The following is a 20,997-nucleotide window of genomic DNA, read 5'->3' as shown; positions in this document are numbered from 1 at the left end:
GTACTAGCCCTGAGGTAACACGTTGTCTGTTCAAGGCTAATAGGGCTTGTCTGCTGTCAGTGCAGATTATAAAGTTTTTGCCAGAAATTCCTTTCCTGGTCATTTCTTTTGTCGCGATTGTGTGCGAATAAATCTTTCGCCTTCACTTTAGGTTATTCTGAAGAAGAGAATATTCAGAAAACTTGAAGAAATCCTGTTTTGAATTTTATGAATGTCATTTATATCTACATCACAGCTTCCAATTGTAGGTGAAAGAATTGAGAAGTAAATTGAGTTCACACCACGAAAACAAAACTCTCTATTTGCAGGAAGCTCAGAATAAAAATGCCCATAATTATTGATGATGAATAGAAAATGAACCGTACACATCGAGGTTCGACTTCACTAGAGAAAGTGTTCTTTAGAAAACTTTACATCAATATATGTCAGAAGGACGATGTCATAAGTGATACTACTTGTTTCCATATCACAATATCAAATAAATATGCTACAGGGTATTTCATCAACAGCTTCCAATCTATCGAAGGCATTCGACATTATTGACCTGGAGATAATCGAAAGTGAATTATATTCCCTTGGTTTTCGTGGAAATTTCTTGTCATGGCTGATGTCATACATGCGCTTCAGGAAAATATCAGTTAAAATCGGAGAGCATACATCTGAATATTATGAGATGGAGCGGGGAGTTCCTCAGGGATCGATCTTGGGGCCGCTTATTTTTTTGTTATTCATAAACGATCTACCTGACTATATCAGTTCAAATTCAGTAGTTATCTATGCAGATCATACTACATTGGCCATTGATGCAGATAGTCCTGAAGACTTAGAAAAAAAAACTAAATAATTTAGCAGGAGAATTCACGAACTGGTATGAAAGAAATTTTTTCATTGCATTTCCATTCTAGGTGGAGGTCTGTGACTGATATTCAAGTGGTTGTCAAAAATAGCACTATTCATCTTTCTGAAGTTACGAAATTACTTGGAACTTATATAGATAGTGGAATGAGTTGGGAAAATGATATTGATGCCATAAGCAAAAAAGTTAACACAGGTTACTATGCTATATTGCAATAAAAAAAATATGTTCAATACAAATCAACTCATCAATGTATATTATGCTCTAATCTACTGCAATATATCCTATAACATCAACATCTGGGGATGCTCATTTTCAATCTAAAACCAGACGAATCGTGTCGACCATATTTTCAAGAATATAAAATTTTAACAGTTCCATGTATTTATTAATAAATCGAAGAGGTTTCTGTATTAAAGTGTATAATTTTTAAAAATTCTTGCAAAGCGCTTTCGACTTTCGTCATCATCAGTGCTCACTTGTCAGGCAACAGGAAGTATCAAATGAAGTACATTGCACATTTGTAATATTTGACTTATATAAAACAAAATAGGCTTATAGCCAAGAAAATACATTTTTGGATTGAGGCCATGTGGTTCAGTTAAAGTATCATATGAAGAAGCTTCATATGAGCGAGTCTACAGAGGAGATGGATGTCGAGTTTACGACTCCAACGGATCTCTCTGTAAATTTAGTTCAGGAGCGAGTCTACAGAAGAGATGGATGTCGAGTTTACGGCTTTAACGGACCTCCCTGTAAATTTAGTTCAGGAGCGAGTCTCTAGAGGAGATGGATGTCGAGTTTACGGCTTTAACGGACCTCCCTGTAAATTTAGTTGAGGAGCGAGTCTACAGAAGAGATGGATGTCGAGTTTACGGCTTTAACGGACCTCCCTGTAAATTTAGTTCAGGAGCGAGTCTACAGAAGAGATGGATGTCGAGTTTACGGCTTTAACGGACCTCCCTGTAAATTTAGTTCAGGAGCGAGTCTCTAGAGGAGATGGATGTCGAGTTTACGGCTTTAACGGACCTCCCTGTAAATTTAGTTCAGGAGCGAGTCTCTAGAGGAGATGGATGTCGAGTTTACGGCTTTAACGGACCTCCCTGTAAATTTAGTTCAGGAGCGAGTCTCTAGAGGAGATGGGTGTCGAGTTTACGGCTTTAACAGACCTCCCTGTAAATTTAGTTCAGGAGCGAGTTTCTAGAGGAGATGGATGTCGAGTTTACGGCTTTAACGGACCTCCCTGTAAATTTAGTTCAGGAGCGAGTCTCTAGAGGAGATGGGTGTCGAGTTTACGGCTTTAACAGACCTCCCTGTAAATTTAGTTCAGGAGCGAGTTTCTAGAGGAGATGGGTGTCGAGTTTACGACTCCAACGGATCTCTCTGTAAATTTAGTTCAGGAGCGAGTCTACAGAAGAGATGGGTGTCGAGTTTACGGCTTTAACGGACCTCTCTGTAAATTTAGTTCAGGAGCGAGTCTACAGAAGAGATGGATGTCGAGTTTACGACTGCAACTGACCTCCCTGTAAATTTAATTCAGGAGCGAGTCTCTAGAGGAGATGGGTGTCGAGTTTACGGCTTTAACGGACCTCCCTGTAAATTTAGTTCAGGAGCAAGCCTGTCTCAGGTGGGGGAACTAACCCCCCATGAGCAGGTTCAGCAAACGTTCGCGCTCAAGTAAGGTTTCACCAAAACCAGAGGCGAAAAAGCCCTGCACGGCTGAATCTAAGGCATCTTCAGGTGTAGCTGACGTGCAAAAACCCTCATATTGGAAGGTTGTCGTGGATATCAAGGTGGGAATCTTGCAACTTGACTATCCGACTACCTCATTAACAGAGCATATACTTTGTGCCTGCCCCGCTGGGGACCGAATCAGGTCTTTAGAGTTCGGCAGAGCCGTAGTTTTACCATCTGACCTGAAAAACCACTCACCATACCAAATAATCGGCTTCGTTAAGAAGCTGGGTTAGTTTGGCCGAGTGAGAATAGGTGTGAGCCACAATAAACCCTTGCGGGTTGCGGTGGAGGGTCGAATAGACCCACTCAATTTGGACCTAACCTAACCTAACCTAACCTACCTCTAATTCTGTTAGTCATGTCCTAGATATATTCAACTGCCAGATTATACAATTCAAAAGACATTTCTCATCTAACTGACAGTTTTGTTTTTATTCATTTTTTGTTATTACAATGAGGTTTCGCCCAGTTCCCCAAAGGGAGTCATTCAGCTGTCGGCGCGATTCCTTACACCTTAGCTTGGGTAGGCTGGTCCACGGTGGCATGTTTCGCAAAGGCTATTGGGGAGTTTTAGTTCCTCTCACCTTACTTATTTCTGCCACTGACCAGTAGTCCGGTAACCCCATCCGTAAGGCCACATTGGCTTCCCGGACAGGGCCTCCAGTCCCCTGGCGTTTCCCTATCCGCTACCTGGGGACGCGCCCGATAGGTAGCCCAACTCACAGGAACTAAAATATATTCCACGATACTAATTTTTTTAGCACTTTATGTAAACTACAAGAATCTAAATAGGTTTCTATTTATTTGTCGAAAAATTTTCTACCCACTACTCACCAGCAGAACTATATGAAGGTATGCACAGTAATCTTTTGAATAGAGAGTAACGATTCCGAACGTCGAATTATTGTTTGGAGAACAAGTTATTTCTGTGAAATGATCGTATCATATTCAATCGAAGAGTGTTGACTTTGATGTCAATTCTCTCAGATAATGTTGTTCGATTCATTTTTATTATTTACCATTGCAAGATATGTCACACATTTGTGCAACTGCAGATAAATGTAGATGTTCCCAATCGAAATGAGAATAAAAATTAAATGATAACAATGTCTCAATCATGTGAAAAACAAGAACGCAAATCTCGTTTCATGTCAACAATACTCACGCAATTATCAAGACGACACATTTATAGTCGATTGATTTTCATGTTAATCATAACAATTAGAAATGACTGTTTCTATGGTATGATACACCTTTCCACCCAGTGACGCTTTGATGACTTATTTTCGATTTCGAGCTCGCTAGAAAATAACCCTATCATAGAAAACCAATGGATGTCATTATTTCCACAGCTATCGCTTTTGCAAGTTCTGTTGAAATAATTATCGTAATCGTGGAAGATAGCCCATAATAAGTGAAATATTGTACTCCTAATAATTACTTCACTTAAAATAAATGAATGTAATTGTTAATTCTTGTTTAGTTTCAACCGTTCAGCATATCTATTAGTGACATACTGCTGATCTCGTAACACTTCTTCATTTACATCACTATCATTTCCAATGCCTAATGGATTACAACGGCTGCTTTATACACGCTGGCTTGGTATAGAGATGTAGTTGCTGGAACTTGAATGCTGACACATGGAATGGAAAGTCCCGAGACTAAGAACAAAAACGAGTTTTTTCTGTGACGGAAAAAAAATTTGACATTTAATCTCTGATGACGGGTAACAGAATGTCACTTTATATAAAATTACTTTTTTCTTCGAGAAAAAAGTGAGTATATATACAGGGTGGAACTAAATAAGTGTAAAACATTTAAGGAGGTGATTCCTCATCGAAAAAAAGATAGGATATTTCATATAAAGGAATTTCATTGGTGCATCCCTTGTTGAGATACAGCCCCTTAAAGGGGGTACATAAAATTTGTATAACAATTTTTTTCACAAGCACTGAAAAAGTTACAATATTGAAATTAACCTGACGTTTTGTACTACCAAAAAGACACTCAGTCAGAAATTTATTTGGTTTATCCCATGGTTGTAAGGGGTGGAAAACGAAACCCCTAAAATTTATTCCCAATGTAACTTTTTGTCTTATTATTTGTTTACCATTCAAAAATTTATTTCCGATAGCCTGTTTCATTCTAAACAAAAAATGTCTCTTGAGTTTTTTGCCCAAAATAAACCAGTTCGCAACAAAAATTATTTTACGAACAACTACAGAAATACATCGTCATAAATGCGAAAATACGAAACTAATCTATCTAGTAGGTCACTATTAGTGCTAGTGACAATTAAATTGGTATGACGCTGTCACTTTGTGAATTTTCGAAATTGAATTAATACTAATTGTGTGTTGTTGTTCTGTTCTTAATTTGTTACTTTAATAATTCACTTGTTATTAAAATGGCATACACAAATGAGGAAATGACTGATATGCATTACGTTTACGGTCTGTCGCAGGGGAATGGATTAGAAGCTTCTAGAAGATATGCTGAAATGTATCCTCAACGGCAGCATCCTTCACATAGAATATTTGCTCGACTTCATCAACGATTACGAGAATATGGTTCATTCGACAAAAGAACGCAGGATTGTGGTCGCCATCGAGAAGTACGAACATCACAGCTTGAGGAAGCAGTCCTTAATTTGATTGAAGAACAACCTACTACCAGTACTAGAAAGATTGCTTTCCAGCTAAATATTGATCATATGACGCTATTTCGAATTTTAAAGGAACAACTCTTATACCCTTACCATCTGCAACGAGTACAGGCACTGTTACCGCGAGACTTTCCGAACCGTCTTGTATTTTGCAATTGGATGCTGGAAATGATTAGAAAAAATTGTGACTTTCTGAAGACGGTAGAATTCACAGACGAATGTAGTTTTTCTCGGGACAAGATTATTAATTTTCATAATTACCACATATGGGCTGATGAAAACCGTCACGCTATTGTCGAAACTAACCATCAAGAACAGTTTTCTCTTAACGTGTGGCTTGGTGTTATTAGGGATGATTTAATTGGGCCTCATTTTTTACCTCCTCGATTAAATGGTGAGGCATACGTTCAATTTTTGAGAGAAGTGCATCCAGTACTGCTAAAGGAAGTTCCTTTGGGCGTCAGAAGGGATATGTTTTTTATGCATGATGGTGCTACCGCCCATTTTAGTCAAGTAGCACGTCAGCATTTAACTGAAACATATGCAAATCAATGGATAGGTCGAGGAGGACCACAGAACTGGCCCGCTCGATCCCCGGATCTCAATCCTCTCGATTTCTCTATTTGGGGCCATTTACAGCATTTGGTTCATCATACTCCTGTTCGCGATGTAGAGGACTTAAGAAACTGCATCATCGATGCGTTCAGGTAATCAGAGAGACTCCAGGAATATTTGAGCGAATACGTGGCTTAATGCACCGACGTCTAGACGCATGCGTAATTTCTGAAGGTGGACATATTGAACATTTACTATGATTTCTACATGTTGTGTGTTTTGTTATTAATAAATTAGTTTTGTTCATTACCCTTTAATCGTTTAATGCAGGTACTAACTACAAAATAACAATAAATCCAGTTCGCATTTATAACGATGTATCTCTGTAGTTGTTCCTAAAATATTTTTTTGCTGAGAACTGGTTTATTTTGGGCAAAAAACCCAGGAGACATTTTTTGTTTAGAATGAAACAGGTTATCGGAAATAAATTTTTGAATGGTAAACAAATGATAAGACAAAAAGTTACATTGGAAATAAATTTTAGAGGTTTCGTTTTCCACCCCTTACAACCATGCGGTAAACCAAATAAATTTCTGGCTAAGTGTCTTTTTGGTAGAACAAAACGTCAGGTGAATTTCAATATTGTAACTTTTTCAGTGCTTGTGAAAAAAATTGTTATACAAATTTTATGTACCCCCTTTAAGGGGCTGTATCTCAACAAGGGATGCTCCAATGAAATTCCTTTATATGAAATATCCTATCTTTTTTTCGATGAGGAATCGCCTCCTTAAATATTTTACACTTATTCAGTTATTCAGTTTATATATACACAGTTACATTTCCTTCATATCAAAAACATTGCAGAAATAATATGTTCCATGAACTATTCAGTACAACAGTCGAATTTTCATGTGTTGAAGTTATATTTTTTTCTGCCATGGACACAACTGCCGTTGATGTACCTGGTCGCAAATCGGGTGTGGGTGTTATTTCAACACTGCCAACGTTCTAAACACCTCATTAGCTATTTCTGTCCTGTGTGCTACCGATTCACTAACATACCCTTCAGCAACCGTTGATGATTTCCAACTGCCATGTTTCTTTAGTGTCATCAAATTCAACTAAAATGTAGCAGACGATCTTCAAAATGAATGACCTGTATAAGAATTGGCATTTTCAAGTTTTAAAAAAATTAGCCACTGCGTCGGGTACCTTATAAAACTGATTGCTACCCACAACCTGATTGATACATTTTCCATTGCGATGTGCATAAAACAGGCGGCGATCCTTTGTTGCTGCTGGAAGAAGGGCTATGTACATTCGGTAAAATTGTAGCCCGATGATGCCACCGACCCATAATCCATATCAAACAGTGACTTTTTCGGGATGCATCGGTAGCTCTTGCAATGCTTGTGGCTGGTCTTCACTCCAGATACGGCAATTTTGCTTGTTAACGTATCCATTCAACCAGAAATGAGCCTCGTCGCTGAACACAACTTTTCGATAAAAATGTGGATCTTCCTCCAACTTTGCCAGCGCCCAATTCATCAAATATTAGACGTTGTGGAAGGTCGTCTGGCTTCAATTCTTGCACCAGCTGTATCTTCTAAGGTTTAACACCCAAATCCTTTCGCTAAATTTTCCACGTAGTGAAGTAACAGAGGCCCAATTGCTACGAACGGCGGCGAATCGACATTTCACGGTCATCACGAACACTGGAGGATACAGCCGCAATATTTTCTTCGGTCCTCACTCTACGTATGCGTGTTGGTGGTTTAATGTCCAATAATGTAAACTAGGTTCGAAATTTAGTCACAAGCTTCCGAATAGTTTCCTCAGTAGGCCGACGAAACTGCCCATAAATTGTAAGAAGTGCACGATGCACTTTCTTCACCGAGCATGAATTTTGATAGTAAAATTCAATAATTTGCAAGCGTTGTTCATTCGTAAGTCGATTCATTATAGATCAAACTGAACAAGTTTGACAATGACACAAGACACGATTCACGCGTGATCTGTCAAAAACAGTGTTGTCAAAAAAATACCAGCAAAAAAATCACTCATTATAACACTATTATCACACATATTTTTCAATTAGCTGAATTTTATTATTACAAGTATTTGTAAACTAACCAAGGATATCCAGATGTGCGCAGATTATACAAGTAATTATGATGACATTCATCAGATCAATTGAGTAATTGACTTGAGCAGGAACGAATGTTTCTTTCTCGTCCCACTTGCGATACCACTTGGAATTCGAATGAGGAAATTGACTATTTGCAGATCTTGACGTTGAATGGAAGAGAGAATTTAAGATGAAAAATCACAACTTCTTACATAACATAATGCAAGAAATACCATATCATATGTTATATTTAAAAATATTCCCTTAGGGGAATATTTTGTTTTCTTTTTTTATCGAAATTGAAATCATATTAAGTCATATCCAGTCCTGTCACCATCCACGCATAGAATCAGCATTGCTGAGTCACAAGTTGGCATTGTCTTGCTCTCAAATATTTTTTAAAACGGCCACTGCATGTCAAGCACCTATTTTCTTTTGTAAGGCAAATTTTACAAACAAGTCAAAGGCGCCCCAGAAATGGGCCTCATCGCTGAAGTTGATTTTTCGGTGAAAATTAGGGTCAGTTGTCAATTGCTCCAGAGTTCATCCAGCGAATACACATTGTTGTCTATGGTCGTTTACCTTCAGTTCCTAGGTCAGTTGAATTTTGTACAGGTGCAACACCAAGTCACGACGCAAAATTCGCCAAGTTGTGGTCTGCGAAACGCCAAGTTCTTGTGAGCGACGCAAAATCGACAGCCTTTGATTCTACTGCATACTCTCACAGACAGCGGCGATTTTTTCGGCAGATCTTGCGTTTCGTAAACGTACAGGTATTGGTCGATCGCTTACTGTACCAGTGGACTCAAATTTATCCACCACATTGCCAATAGCCACCTCGGTAGGACGATTATGGCGACTGTAAAATGGGTGAATGGGTGCTAAAACTGTTTTTTAGCACATAAAATAATTCATAAGCTATAAACAGATTAAAATGTAACAAAAGGTATTTCGGTTTCTGCAAATATTTCAAAAACTACGAAAAATTAAGAAATAAAAAAAGTTCCTCAAAGTGGGGGAAATTTAAAAAAAAGTCTTCAATGAAGACCCAAAAAAAATGTTTAAATAATTCTCAAAAAACTATTTCGCTTCGTAGAGATATTTTGATCAATGAAGGTACTCAATAAGATCACGTTATATAGGCTTGAAAAATTTTAATATTCGATAAAAAAACGATAAAAATGAAAACAACAATGAAAATTAATTTGCGCTCCGGGACGACTTCATTGATTCCAGTGGCGCATTTGCTTTTCCAGCTGCAGGAAAACCCGGAAAAACCTGCAGCACCACATCATCTGAAGATCTTGATCTACCAATGTCCTCTCTCTCATAAAACAAACAAAATGTATTGAATCTATTGAAGCCTCCAGAGGCTACAATAGATTCAATGCATCGCCAGAACACTTTGTGACACGACTTTCGTCAAACTTAAACCAGTCCTTTTCGTCTTTGACCAAGGCGTAATAATGACCAAATTCAACGCCAGAACCACAGCGAACAATGACTGCATGAATATTATAATACTGGTCTGCTAGATTGAAATGTTCATCTATTTCGAAACTTCCAAAGAGTTTCTTGCTTCCGTCAGAGGTTGAGTCTTGTTTGAAGATCATCAGTGTTATTATTAGATTGACTGGTGCCTCAGATATACTTGTTTCCTTATAAGAGTGAGTTAGTTTGGCGCATGTTTGGCAATACAGTCGATCATCACCTGTTAAAATATTTATAGTAACAAAAAATGAATAATCGATGTAATTTAATTTTTCATTGTACTATAGAAAATCATGTGCTACAAAATTATAACTAAATTGTAATAGTGTCCTTTTCGTTAATAACGCAAGATATTGAAGCGATTCATTGAATGAAAAAAAATGCATGAACCACTTGATTTATAAACTAAAAAATTAATAAAACTTTGAAACTATCAAAGATATTTGAATAAACATTGAATACATTTTCATAGAGAACGGATAGACCTTGAAAATGAGCTTTTCAACAAATTTGTAACTATTATTAATCAATTTTTCACTGCATTTGTTTATAAAAATAACAGGCATTTTTGACGTTTTCCACAATTTTTTTACTTCTAGCACGATAAATGAAGCAAATATGATAATATACCTTTAAGGAAATGTCGTTTATTGAATCAATCTGCAACCAATGCAATTGTTTATTTTAAAATAATTTTGTTTTTCATCTATAAATTTATTTTCTTGCAATTTTTTCAAAATTTCATGTTCGTAACTGAATATTCATTATCATTCGGCTATACTTGTGATAATTTTGATAACAATTGATTTGAACCGTAAAAAAATATTGGAAAATTATTTAACCTAACTTTATTTGTGGTTTTCAATGAGCAAGTTGAGTAAAATATGTTCAAAGGTTAACCTTTACTTTTGCATAGGTGTAATTACTAGATACCTACACCAGATTACTCAACAATTAACGAAATCAATTCTTGCAATGACTATTTTTCTCTGAAATATAAAGTATTTCATTGCAAATATTATTTCAATCAGAAGCAACAATAAACTGATAAGCATTACGCCATATTGCTCATTATTTTTATAGGTCGTACTTAAATTGAAAATAGCCTAATATCAAAACACGCGATAGTAATACCCGTCAAAGGTTATTTTAATACTCATATCTTTGAAATATTTAAAATTAAACTATCTTGAGGAAATCAAAGGTTATCCAGTAACTAGTATGAAAGATGGGAATTATAATTATTCTACAGTAAGTTTTTTATCGTAACTTGGTTTCAATATATTTTTAACTGGTTTTTAGTATGGACTAGATCAGGGGTCTCCAAACTTTGAAGCCTTCGGGCCATAATGATTTTTTCAGTTTGTTCCAAGGGCTAATTTCTGTACTTGACTATATTTCTAGACTAGGATAGTCGCAAAGTGCGTGACCTAAGCAAACTTACGCTTTTTTTGCATTTCAATTATTATTGTGTATTGTGACACTTGACGACATCTAGTGGCGAGTAGTGGTACTAAGTACTATCTTTTTCAGCTACTCGCTAGGTGGCATTAGGCCTAATTAAATATTTGGAATTACCGCGTTGGTTCGAGAAAGTTCTGGTTCTAGCTAATGTATTCCGATCACCTCGAGATGGCAGTAATAATTGCATATAAAAAGGCTAGCGGCGCAACTGCGAGTGCCCTGAAGAGGCATAAGCCTATAGCAGGGCACCATAGATTGTAACATATAAACAAAATGTAAACCAAAATAAAAAAGAAATAATAAACGTTAATTCATTCAACTGCGAGTTAGTCTTCGTAGGAAAGGCGAAGGAAGCGAAACTGTCTATTGTGAAATAAAGTAACACCCGTCAATAAAAGTATTTTGATTTGACTTATTGTTTTTATGTGTGATTTGTTAGTATGGAAAAGAAGCGAAAAATCGACAGTGAATGCAGAACGTTCCAAGAAAAATGGAACTTTCAGTATTTTGTGATTGAGTCCAGTAATAAGGCGCTATGTTTAATTTGTAATGAAACCATAGCTGTTCTCAAAGAATATAACATTAAACGACACTATGAATCGAAACATCTTCAAAGTTACTCCAAGTATACAGAAAGTTTACGGAAGGAAAAATTTGAAGCTTTAATACGCGGACTCAAATCGCAGCAATCTTTGTTTACCAAAGCGAATACTGAACCAGAGTCTGCAACTCGCCCCAGCTTTCGTGTGGCTTTTGAAATCGGAAAACGTGGCAAACCATTCACCGATGGAGATATGATAAAAGAATGCTTGATTGCAGTAGCCTAAGAAATATGCCCCGAAAAGGTAAATTTATTTAAAAGTGTCAGTTTGTCATCAAACACCGTGGCTCGGAGGGTGCAAGACATCGCAGAAAATAAATGTCTGTCTGACAAAAATGGACATCATGAGTGGTTTTCTCTAGCATTGGATGAGTCAACGGATGTGTCAGATACTGCTCAGGTGTTGATTTTTATTCGCGGAGTAGATAAAAGCTATGAAGTGTATGAAGAACTTCTTGATCTTGATAGTATTCACGGCACGACAACTGGGGCAGATATTTTTAAGAGAGTTGAAAATGCCATTAATAAAAAGAACCTTCGATGTAGAAATTTGAAATCTATAACAACTGATGGAGGCAAAAATATGTATGGTAAAAATAAAGGAGTGGTTGCACTTGTGTCAAAGGCTGTAGAAAATGATGGTGGTTCAAAACCATTAGTCTTACATTGTATCATTCATCAACAGTCCTTGTGCGGAAAATGTTTGGATATGTCTGAAGTTCTAAAACCAGTCACATCAGTTGTTAACTTCATCAGATCCACTGGGCTGAATCACCGACAATTCCGCGAGTTTATTCAACAGATTGGAGAAAATGATTTACCATATCATACTGTCGTACGCTGGCTTAATTGCGGAAAAGTCCTTAAGAGCTTTTTTTAACTTCGAGCAGAGATCGAGTTTTTTTTAAATGAGAAGCAGCGCCCTTTTGCCGATTTAGAAAATAGTGAATGGATGTGGAAGTTAGCCTTCTATGTCGATTTGACAAATCATATGAACGAACTGAATTTGAGATTGCAAGGAGAAAATCAGCTTCTCCCTGATTTTTACACCAATATCAAATCTTTCAGATTCAGAAAATAATATTATTTCAATCGCAATTACGTAAAAAATGTTTCACACATTTTGAAACATGTGAAATATTCAGTCACACTACAGAAACTGAATTTCCCGTCAATTTTGCAATCGAAACTTTGAGTGCTTTAAAGATAAATTTTGATACTCGTTTTTCAGATTTTGATGTCATTGCGAATGAAATTAATCCTTTTGATTCTGACATTGAAACCCTGGCTGCGGAAGTCCAGATGGAAATTATTGATTTACGGTGCAGTGATATGCTTAAGAACAAATATCAAAATTCATCTTTGTTGGAATTTTATAAGAGTCTTCCACTGGAAAAATTTGATAATGTGCATAAATTTGCTCGTGGGTTGTTTTCTGTTTTTGGTACTACTTACTTGAGTGAGAAAACGTTTTCCAAGATGAAGTACACAAATAATGTTTACAGATCTCAATTAACCGATGAGCATCTTAAATTTCTTTTGATAATTGGTACAAGTAAAATTGATCCACAACTACAAAATATTGTCGGTGGAAAATCACAATTACATAAATCTCATTATTGTTTTACTGTTATTCATTTCAATCATTTGTTAGTTATTACTATGCTTAAACTTAGACACTTAGGTAAAGTTTTCTTTGTCATCATTTCTGTCGTTAAGTTTTACCTTGCAAGTAAATAAAACCGAGTAATTATCATTCTGTGTTTTCTTGTTCAACTTATCACAGCAATAGTAACAACAATTAGGTAATCATTGGCTGTCGCGGGCCAGATTGATGACAGCAAATCATTGGCTGTCGCGGGCCGGATTGATGACACTGGCGGGCCGGATTTGGCCCGCGGGCCGTAGTTTGAAGACCCCTGGACTGACTACCTATACTTAATTGTATATAAACAAAGTCAGGTAATCGAATTGAGAAACCCCAAAATGTCTATCTCAGCAGGAGACGAAATTTCAGGCATAAAACCTACAGACCACGGCCAAAAAACCCGGGAAACAGCTTTCACGCAGTTGTTATAGCTATGACACAAATAATAATCACTATTTGATCATTAAACAACAGACTTCTTTGTGTATTTTAGGGAGTTGCGATTACCCACGAAGTTAACATGAAACTCCTGCAAGTAAATTTGATTTTCGATGTACTTGATTGGACTATATTTGATAACAATATAAACACGTATTAAGAACAAGATTTCCATATAAACCACATTAATCACCAATAGGAGATTCGCTATACAATGGCTTCATCAAGAGTGATTATATTATTGTCCAAAGAAGGTATTTGTATAGCGGTAAACTTATTTACTGTTCCGTAAACTGTTAATGTGAAAATTTCAGTAGAATTTCAGTAAAATGCGTAGAAAGAACTTTATTGAAGTCATAAAAAAGCTTAAGATAAATTATATAACTCAGTAATTAGGCCAACAGCGATGTATACAAACTTCATTGATAATAAGTCAATATATAGGAGAACACTTTGTGATAATACAGTTCCGGATACATCGAGGTAAGAGCTGAGCTAGTAGAAAGTTGTTCTGAACTCTTTGTCAGACAATACCTACATGTATATGCATCTTGCATACGAGCCAATCGTTATTTATGAATATCTACTGAATAAAATTATTGAGTGGTTTTTTCAAGATCAATCATAAAAATTCCTAGATCAAGGTCACCTATGATGTGTAAACGACTCATGGTCCTCCATTTTCTCTTTTATTCTTCCATTTCGTTCTTTATTATTCCATTCCCTGCATATATCTGTAATTTTTACAATCTTCATAACATTTATAAGTAATATTTCACGTGCAAATTTTTTTTCTGTCTGAAGAGCCATGTTCCATTTTTATAACGTAAAAAAACTGACAGAAAAATACAATTGCGTGAGATTGAAATACTTTGACGACGAATTTTTTTTTAGATTTCATATGAATTTTGAAGTGTGCCTTAAGTAATGAGGTTTATGGTCAAACAATGAACACATATTCAATTTAGAGTTATCTCCTCAATCGTCTAAAAACTGTTTTCAAAAAAAAATCTGTTTTCCGTTAATCAGCTGTCGCCCCCATACGAACGACAACTCTCAGAAGTTAAGAAACTTGTGCGAGCTAAGGACTAACGAGGTCTTACCTTTTAACGTGTGATTCGTAACACCGTTGCAGAATCATCCACGCTTTAACCAGATAAATTCTCTTGAGAAAATATCTGGTCGAGGCGGGAATCGAACCCACGCTGTACTTCCGTGGGTCTCTTCAATCTTGGGAACAGAAAAAATTCACACGGGGCCAAATCTGGTGAATACGGTGGCTGAGGTATGATTACGGTGTTGGTTTGTCCAAAAAATTACGAACAAGCAATGACAAGTGAGCAGGAGTATTATCGTAATGCAAGAGCCATGTATTGTTTTTCCACAATACTGGACGGTTGCTTCGTATTCGTATTGTGCTTCGTACTGGACGTTGTCTTCGTATTGCTTCTCGCAAGTCGAACTGGAATCTGTTTGTAAATCTGTTATTCCAAATTTTGTTCAGGTGAATGTTTCAAAAAGCTTCCTCGTTGTGAAGAAGGAATGGATTTTTGCCAAACGAAAATTTAGAAATAGAATATCTGTATAGTAAGCTGAGTATGTCTGAATTAAGGACATTTGAAGTTTTCAAAAAACTATCTTGGAAGGTTAAATACTTGGAAGGTTAAATACCCGAAAAAAAGCGTACATATTGAAAAAGTAAGTCCGGTTGAACATGCGTACGATTGTGGCTCATCTTGAAGATCTCTTTAAGTGGAATAATTCCTGTGTAAATATTTATTGAAGAAAGATATTGATGATTTTTTCGGCCTTCCAAACTTTCAAGATCGTTTGCTATGTTTCCTTTTGAGTGTTCCTTCATTCTCGATATTCATAAGCAACATTAAAAGAAAGTGCTTTAGGCCATATCGATAAAATCTCTATTTGTATTTATATCCTGGACCCGGATGTCACGCAGGTAGCTATAGCTGCTTATGTGGTTATGTTAGATGTAGCCTGGGAATTCTAGGTCTTCTAACTGGAACCAGAAATGTGCGGTTGGCTCCTGTTGTTGACTTCGTGCGTTTGTGTTGTTTCCTGCTTTCGGCAAACAAATGTTGCCCATCTTTACACTTGGCTGCACCGCGCTGATGAGGCCAATAGCCAGAAGCACGTGTCAGCGGTTTGTCCCTCTTTTTGGAGTGTTGTGTCCACGAATTGTTTCATTTTGAAGCTTTATAACTTCTATTCATTATATGCTAGCGCTTTTGATAGCTGACTGTGCTATCATGTTCTTAACTGAACGTTTTATCTTCTTATTTGTTCTTTTATACGGTTAGATCGTCTGAGGGCAGGTACTACAAGTAAATTAACCTGTATTTGGGTTACATCAGGTAATATCTTTTGTGTTGGGCTTTCTCTAGGTTCATTGTTTCTAGGAATGTGTATTGTGTTGTGTAGTATACTGAATATTAGGTCTTGTTATGGTTTGTATATTGCCATTTGAAATTGTGTTTTGTAGATGTAACCCAAATACAGGCAAATTTACCTGCAATACCTGCACTAAGGTGTTCTGACCGCATAAAAGAACAAACAAGGAGATAAAACGTTCAGTTTGAGTGGAGCCAAGAAGATGATAGCACAACCAGCTATCGAAAGCGCTCGCATATAATAAATAGAAGTTATAAAGCTTCAAATACTTTTTGAAAACGTATGTTAATATTAAAATACCGAAGGAAAATTAGACTATAGGACTTATATGTGGGCGTTAAAAATTATTTTTAAATCGACTCTTTGTTGACTATGATACAGAACAAAATTTTATTTCAACACTGTATGGTTTGTTATACTCAACACTGAAATTTGAACCAATAAAAATCGATTTAAAATTGACGTAACTGAATGTAAAAAATTAAAATTCGAGCTGAGATGTAATCAACAAAAGTACTTAGGCACGTGGAAATTTAGAAAGCTCAGGGTATAACGGATGACCCAGTGGCCAAGGATGATCTTTATTCGTTTCAGTATGATCGTTAACGAGCTTTTATTTTTTGTTCGAGTTACATCCGGAAACACGATCATAAAGACGGGTAGCCTTCTGTTATGTTTTTATAGCTTTATTTGTGACTACACAATCAATCACGGGACTTTCTCCAATCAGAGACTCTACAAGTTCACAGACTCGTGCTTTGAAAGACACCTAAGTAATTATCGTGTCATACCAGATGAGAGCAATCGTCTTTTGTAAAACTGTGTTTCTTGAATACGTCATGGATTTTCATCAAACATCAACCGATTCCATCACGAGTCTAGATGAAAGAAATGTCTTATATTGAACGTATAGTCAGTGGGCATACTTGAAGACTGGCTATAAATCAAATCATCTAAAAGAACAATTCGTTCAGGCCAGTTTCAATACCCTACACAGTAGGTTAATGGACTAACACCCATCAGAAAACAACTACTCCCCTGGCTAATACCACGAAGGGCGTTGGATTATATCCGACAGGTGTCAGTGCAGGATTCTTCACAGAAGTTATTCCTGCATATGCTGTTGGCGATACAACTGCCGCAATAGATTTTCAATTATTGAGAACGAATTGTTCTTTTAGAGATTTATAGCCAGTCTTCAAGTATGCCCACTGACTATACGTGAAAGATTTATTTCCTTATACGAGGAATTGGGCAAATTTCGGATATGCAGTTGGTTACCTCGTTCACAGGCAGATGGAGCGACGACAAACCTGTTGTTTGTTGTTGTCTTCAGCTTAGTTCGAGGAATGATACTCTGACGGAATTCGATTTTCAATTATCGGAAATCGTCGACTTTATGTTGATGATATACACTACCTTGCACTGACGAGTGGCCAAACAGCCCGAAACCGGTCTGCAAGTGTGTTCCAATAATTGAAAATCTATTGAGGCAATTGTATCGCCAACAGCATATGCAGGAATAACTTCTGTGAAGAATCCTGCACTGACACCTGTCGGATACAATCCAACGCCCTTCGTGGTATTAGCCAGGGGAGTAATTGTTTTCTGATAGGTGTCAGTTCATTAACCTACTGCGTAGGGTACGAATTGTTCTTTTAGATGATTTGTCTTATATTGAAGCTATGTTTCAAAAAAACTATTGATATACGGGGTGTTTGAAAATGTGTAGTTCACCAAAGTTTTTTTTTAAGTGGAACACACTAAATATTTTCACTCGATTAGTTTTTTTTAACGATTTGTCCTCAAAAATATAGGGTTATTTTGGTTCATACCGGGTGGTTCAGGAGTTATGGAAGGATTCATTTCACAAAATGAGGAGTGCATTCAACGCTCAATATCCCCTCTCTATCGAACAGAGTGAGAAATTTTTGTAACCAAATATCGTTTCCATCCTCTATTCATAATTCTACCATGCGTAGCGCGTTCTCCATTCGGAGATAATCAAAACTCGGGCTCGTTTTTTCTCAGTTTTTTCAAGGAGAACCTAAAAACAAGGCCATAGCAGAATAGTCTTCAGTATAAGCTTTCAGAAAATGTAGGGTTTGACTTCTTGATCCCTAATGGACACAGTGAGGTGTACAAAAAATAAAGTGAATGTTTCAATTTCGCCGGCCGTTTGCGAGGAGGAATACAAAGAAGACGTCCTGTATTATGGAAGGACAATTTATGGCTTTTGCATATTTTTTGGCCAAAAAAACACCGTAACCTTGCCTCAGCCACCGTATTCACCAGATTTAACCCCTTGCGACTTTTTTGTGTTCCCAAGTTTGGAGAGACCCATGAAAGGACGGCGTTTTGCAACGATTGAGGATATACTAACAGAATCGCTGAGAGCTCAAAGACATACCAGAAACTGCTTCAAGGATCGGAAAAAACGGTGCCACAAAAATATTATATCTGAGAGGGACTACTTTGAAGAGAACAAAATGAAAATTGATGGACATTTTTTATGAGAAAAATTACCTTATTTTTTAACAGAGTAGTATAATATCTAAGTCTCGTGGGAACTATGAAAAAGTCAATAATCAATGAAATTATGATTTTTCCAATCAATGCTGAAAAAACAGGTAACAAAATGAACCCAAACAATTAAAAAAACACAAAAGATGTTCAAGCAATCTTCCATTTAAGAGATATGATTTGAGAGACATTATTTTTGTGAGTATAATGTTCCTTAATGTTTTGTGGGTGTTTTTAACCGAACAATCTGCTAAATAAATAAATAGAGATCAATTGAGAATCTATTCAACTATAGTAATACAGAACAGGAGCTTTTTATGTTCAAATATGGTTGAAACTTTATTCTTTTCGCAAAGTTGGTACTACGACTTCCATTTTCAAAAGGGTTGGCAAATTTGAAATTGAAAAAAATGTTTTGAATTTTCTGTTTATTTCTCACTAAAACATAGATCTACAAAAATATTATTGGAGGTGAAAGAATGGTGAAGGCAGAGAATGTTGTAGTGTCTTCGATTTTAGACTCTGAAGCGATAACCAGTGAATATGAAAGCAGACTAGTAAAGTAATAGTTAGGCCAAAAGCACTTGCATAAATAGGAATATTATCAGTTACAACTTTTGTAATAATCAAAGTTAAGTTTCATCTTTTGATGGTTATAATTGTGTTTTTTGAGGGTTGTCGTTTGTTGGAAAACCTTTTCAATGAGTAAGTGGAAAGAATTTCAACACCATATCTACAAAAATAGAATAAAACATATACTTTTGAAATTCCTCACTGTTTTCGAGAATCGAAAAAGGAAGAAACGTTTATGTTTCCTAGAAATTTATAGACAGGATCATATATCTCAATGAGTAGATGATAGGCATCTACTCATTGAAAATTATGTTAACAATTAAGTATCAACTTACTGTTTAAACAATGTTCAAAACATTAATTTCAGAACACCCCGTACAATAACTGACCCTGCATGAATTTCATCAAATGCTACTGGGTTTGTAGGTCAAACCGAACATAGAAAACAAAACTGATTACTGAAGTGAAGTTTCTTTGGGTTTCTGGGAATTTGAATAATACAAGAATCGAATCATTATCTACAGGTAATTGATATAACGGTTCTAGAAAAAAACGAGACATTGCTACAACAATAATTTCGTAGAAGCTGAAGATATGTTCAATGTTATTCTACTTCATTATTTGCATAAATAAACAAATGGTACGATGTCGCGCCATATGTTTCATGACGAATATGATGAAAACATTTGGTGAAAATCATTTTGAACGTTTGTTACATTAAAGTTTTCCATAAAACATTATTGTGTTCTGGAGTTCCAAAAATAAGTGATACGCATTTTGGCTAATGAATACAACACAATTACTGTAGCCGTACTAATGTGTGGGAACACTCTAGAACGGTAATCCTCTTCTCGATGCGCGATCGAACGAGCGTCATCAGATGACTATACGAGTATAGTCGAAGTAATTTGTATTGTGAATAGTTAAAGCTATCGGCATCTCAAAGGCCAATACAGAGATATAATGCCGCTACGAACTGGTCCACGTGGACTGAAGAATTGGCGGTTCGTATTGGATAATTTTTACTAACCGAGTTTTATGATTGGCTGAAGAGTCATAAAATTGAATTTGAAGTCATGTTACGGTGACGAATAGCATGTGGGGATGAGTATCGTCGTTGTGTCGTCAATGTTCAGTTCAGGAACTGATCGCGATTGTTGCAGTTATAATTACTTGAAATTTTTGTTATCTGTTTAAAATGTGGCGTCCTTGGACAAGTGCTAATAGTTATAACGAGTGTGATAACAAAGCAGACTTTTTCCTGTGAAGTGATTCCAATAGCGATGGTGAACAATGCGAAAAAGAGATACCAGTGAATAAGATTCGGATGCATTTGAATATTGAAATACAGAGAGTATGTTTCAATGCATATAAAAATCTACATCTTACGTATGGTTTCGATGGAAACTAACTATTACAAGCAACATCAGATTTGGTCGAAATTCCTTTCTCAACTGTACGTAAAATAGTCAAAAACAAACCTTATGAACGCAAGACGCGATGTGATACGGGATTACCAAAACCTTTAGATGTTCATCTAATAAAATCATTGAAAAAAACAATATACGACTGTTACAAAAGCAATGAGATTCCTACAACTGAAATCATAAGGAAGAAATTGAATACTTCCGGCCATAACGTGAGCTGCTCTGACAAAACTCTTCAGAATTGGATAAAGAAAGTAGGATTCAGATTTAAAATAATAAACAAACGTCAAGCAGTTATAGAAAGCAGAAGAATAGTGGAATTGCGTAGCAAATACTTAGAACAAATAACTAAATATAGACAAGAACAACGGCAAATTTTCTATTTGGACGAAACTTGGTATGACACTTACGACACAATTACGAAAGGGTGGACTGATGGTTCGAGAATGTGTACGCCTAACATGCCTGTAAATAAAGGA

The 20,997-nt window shown here is 36.3% G+C and overlaps 1 protein-coding gene across 6 annotated transcripts in view; it reads right to left on the bottom strand.

Annotated features, from left to right (window-relative positions):
* LOC111511144 (sphingomyelin phosphodiesterase) overlaps window positions 1-20,997 on the bottom strand; it is a 57,593-nt gene that overhangs the window by 34,755 nt on the left and 1,841 nt on the right. For 4 of the 6 annotated variants that reach the window (XM_074172111.1, XM_074172112.1, XM_074172107.1 and 1 more), the window contains exon 1: window positions 3,759-3,794. The exons of 1 other annotated variant lie outside the window; for it this stretch is intronic. In XM_074172111.1, coding sequence (XP_074028212.1) covers window positions 3,759-3,779 — 21 coding nt within the window. In that variant the 5' untranslated portion in view covers window positions 3,780-3,794. Of the gene's footprint in view, window positions 1-3,427; window positions 3,571-3,758; window positions 3,795-20,997 lie in introns of those variants that run through there. One more of the 6 variants, XM_074172110.1, reaches the window with a different exon arrangement.

The sequence above is a fragment of the Leptinotarsa decemlineata genome, unplaced genomic scaffold, assembly GCF_025532065.1.
Source record: "Leptinotarsa decemlineata unplaced genomic scaffold, Ldec_3_MD MMD2_tig00000035_RagTag_RagTag, whole genome shotgun sequence".
Taxonomy (NCBI): domain Eukaryota; kingdom Metazoa; phylum Arthropoda; class Insecta; order Coleoptera; family Chrysomelidae; genus Leptinotarsa; species Leptinotarsa decemlineata.
Note: the sequence above shows the minus strand (reverse complement) of the source record. Positions and strands in the feature narration are given on the sequence as shown.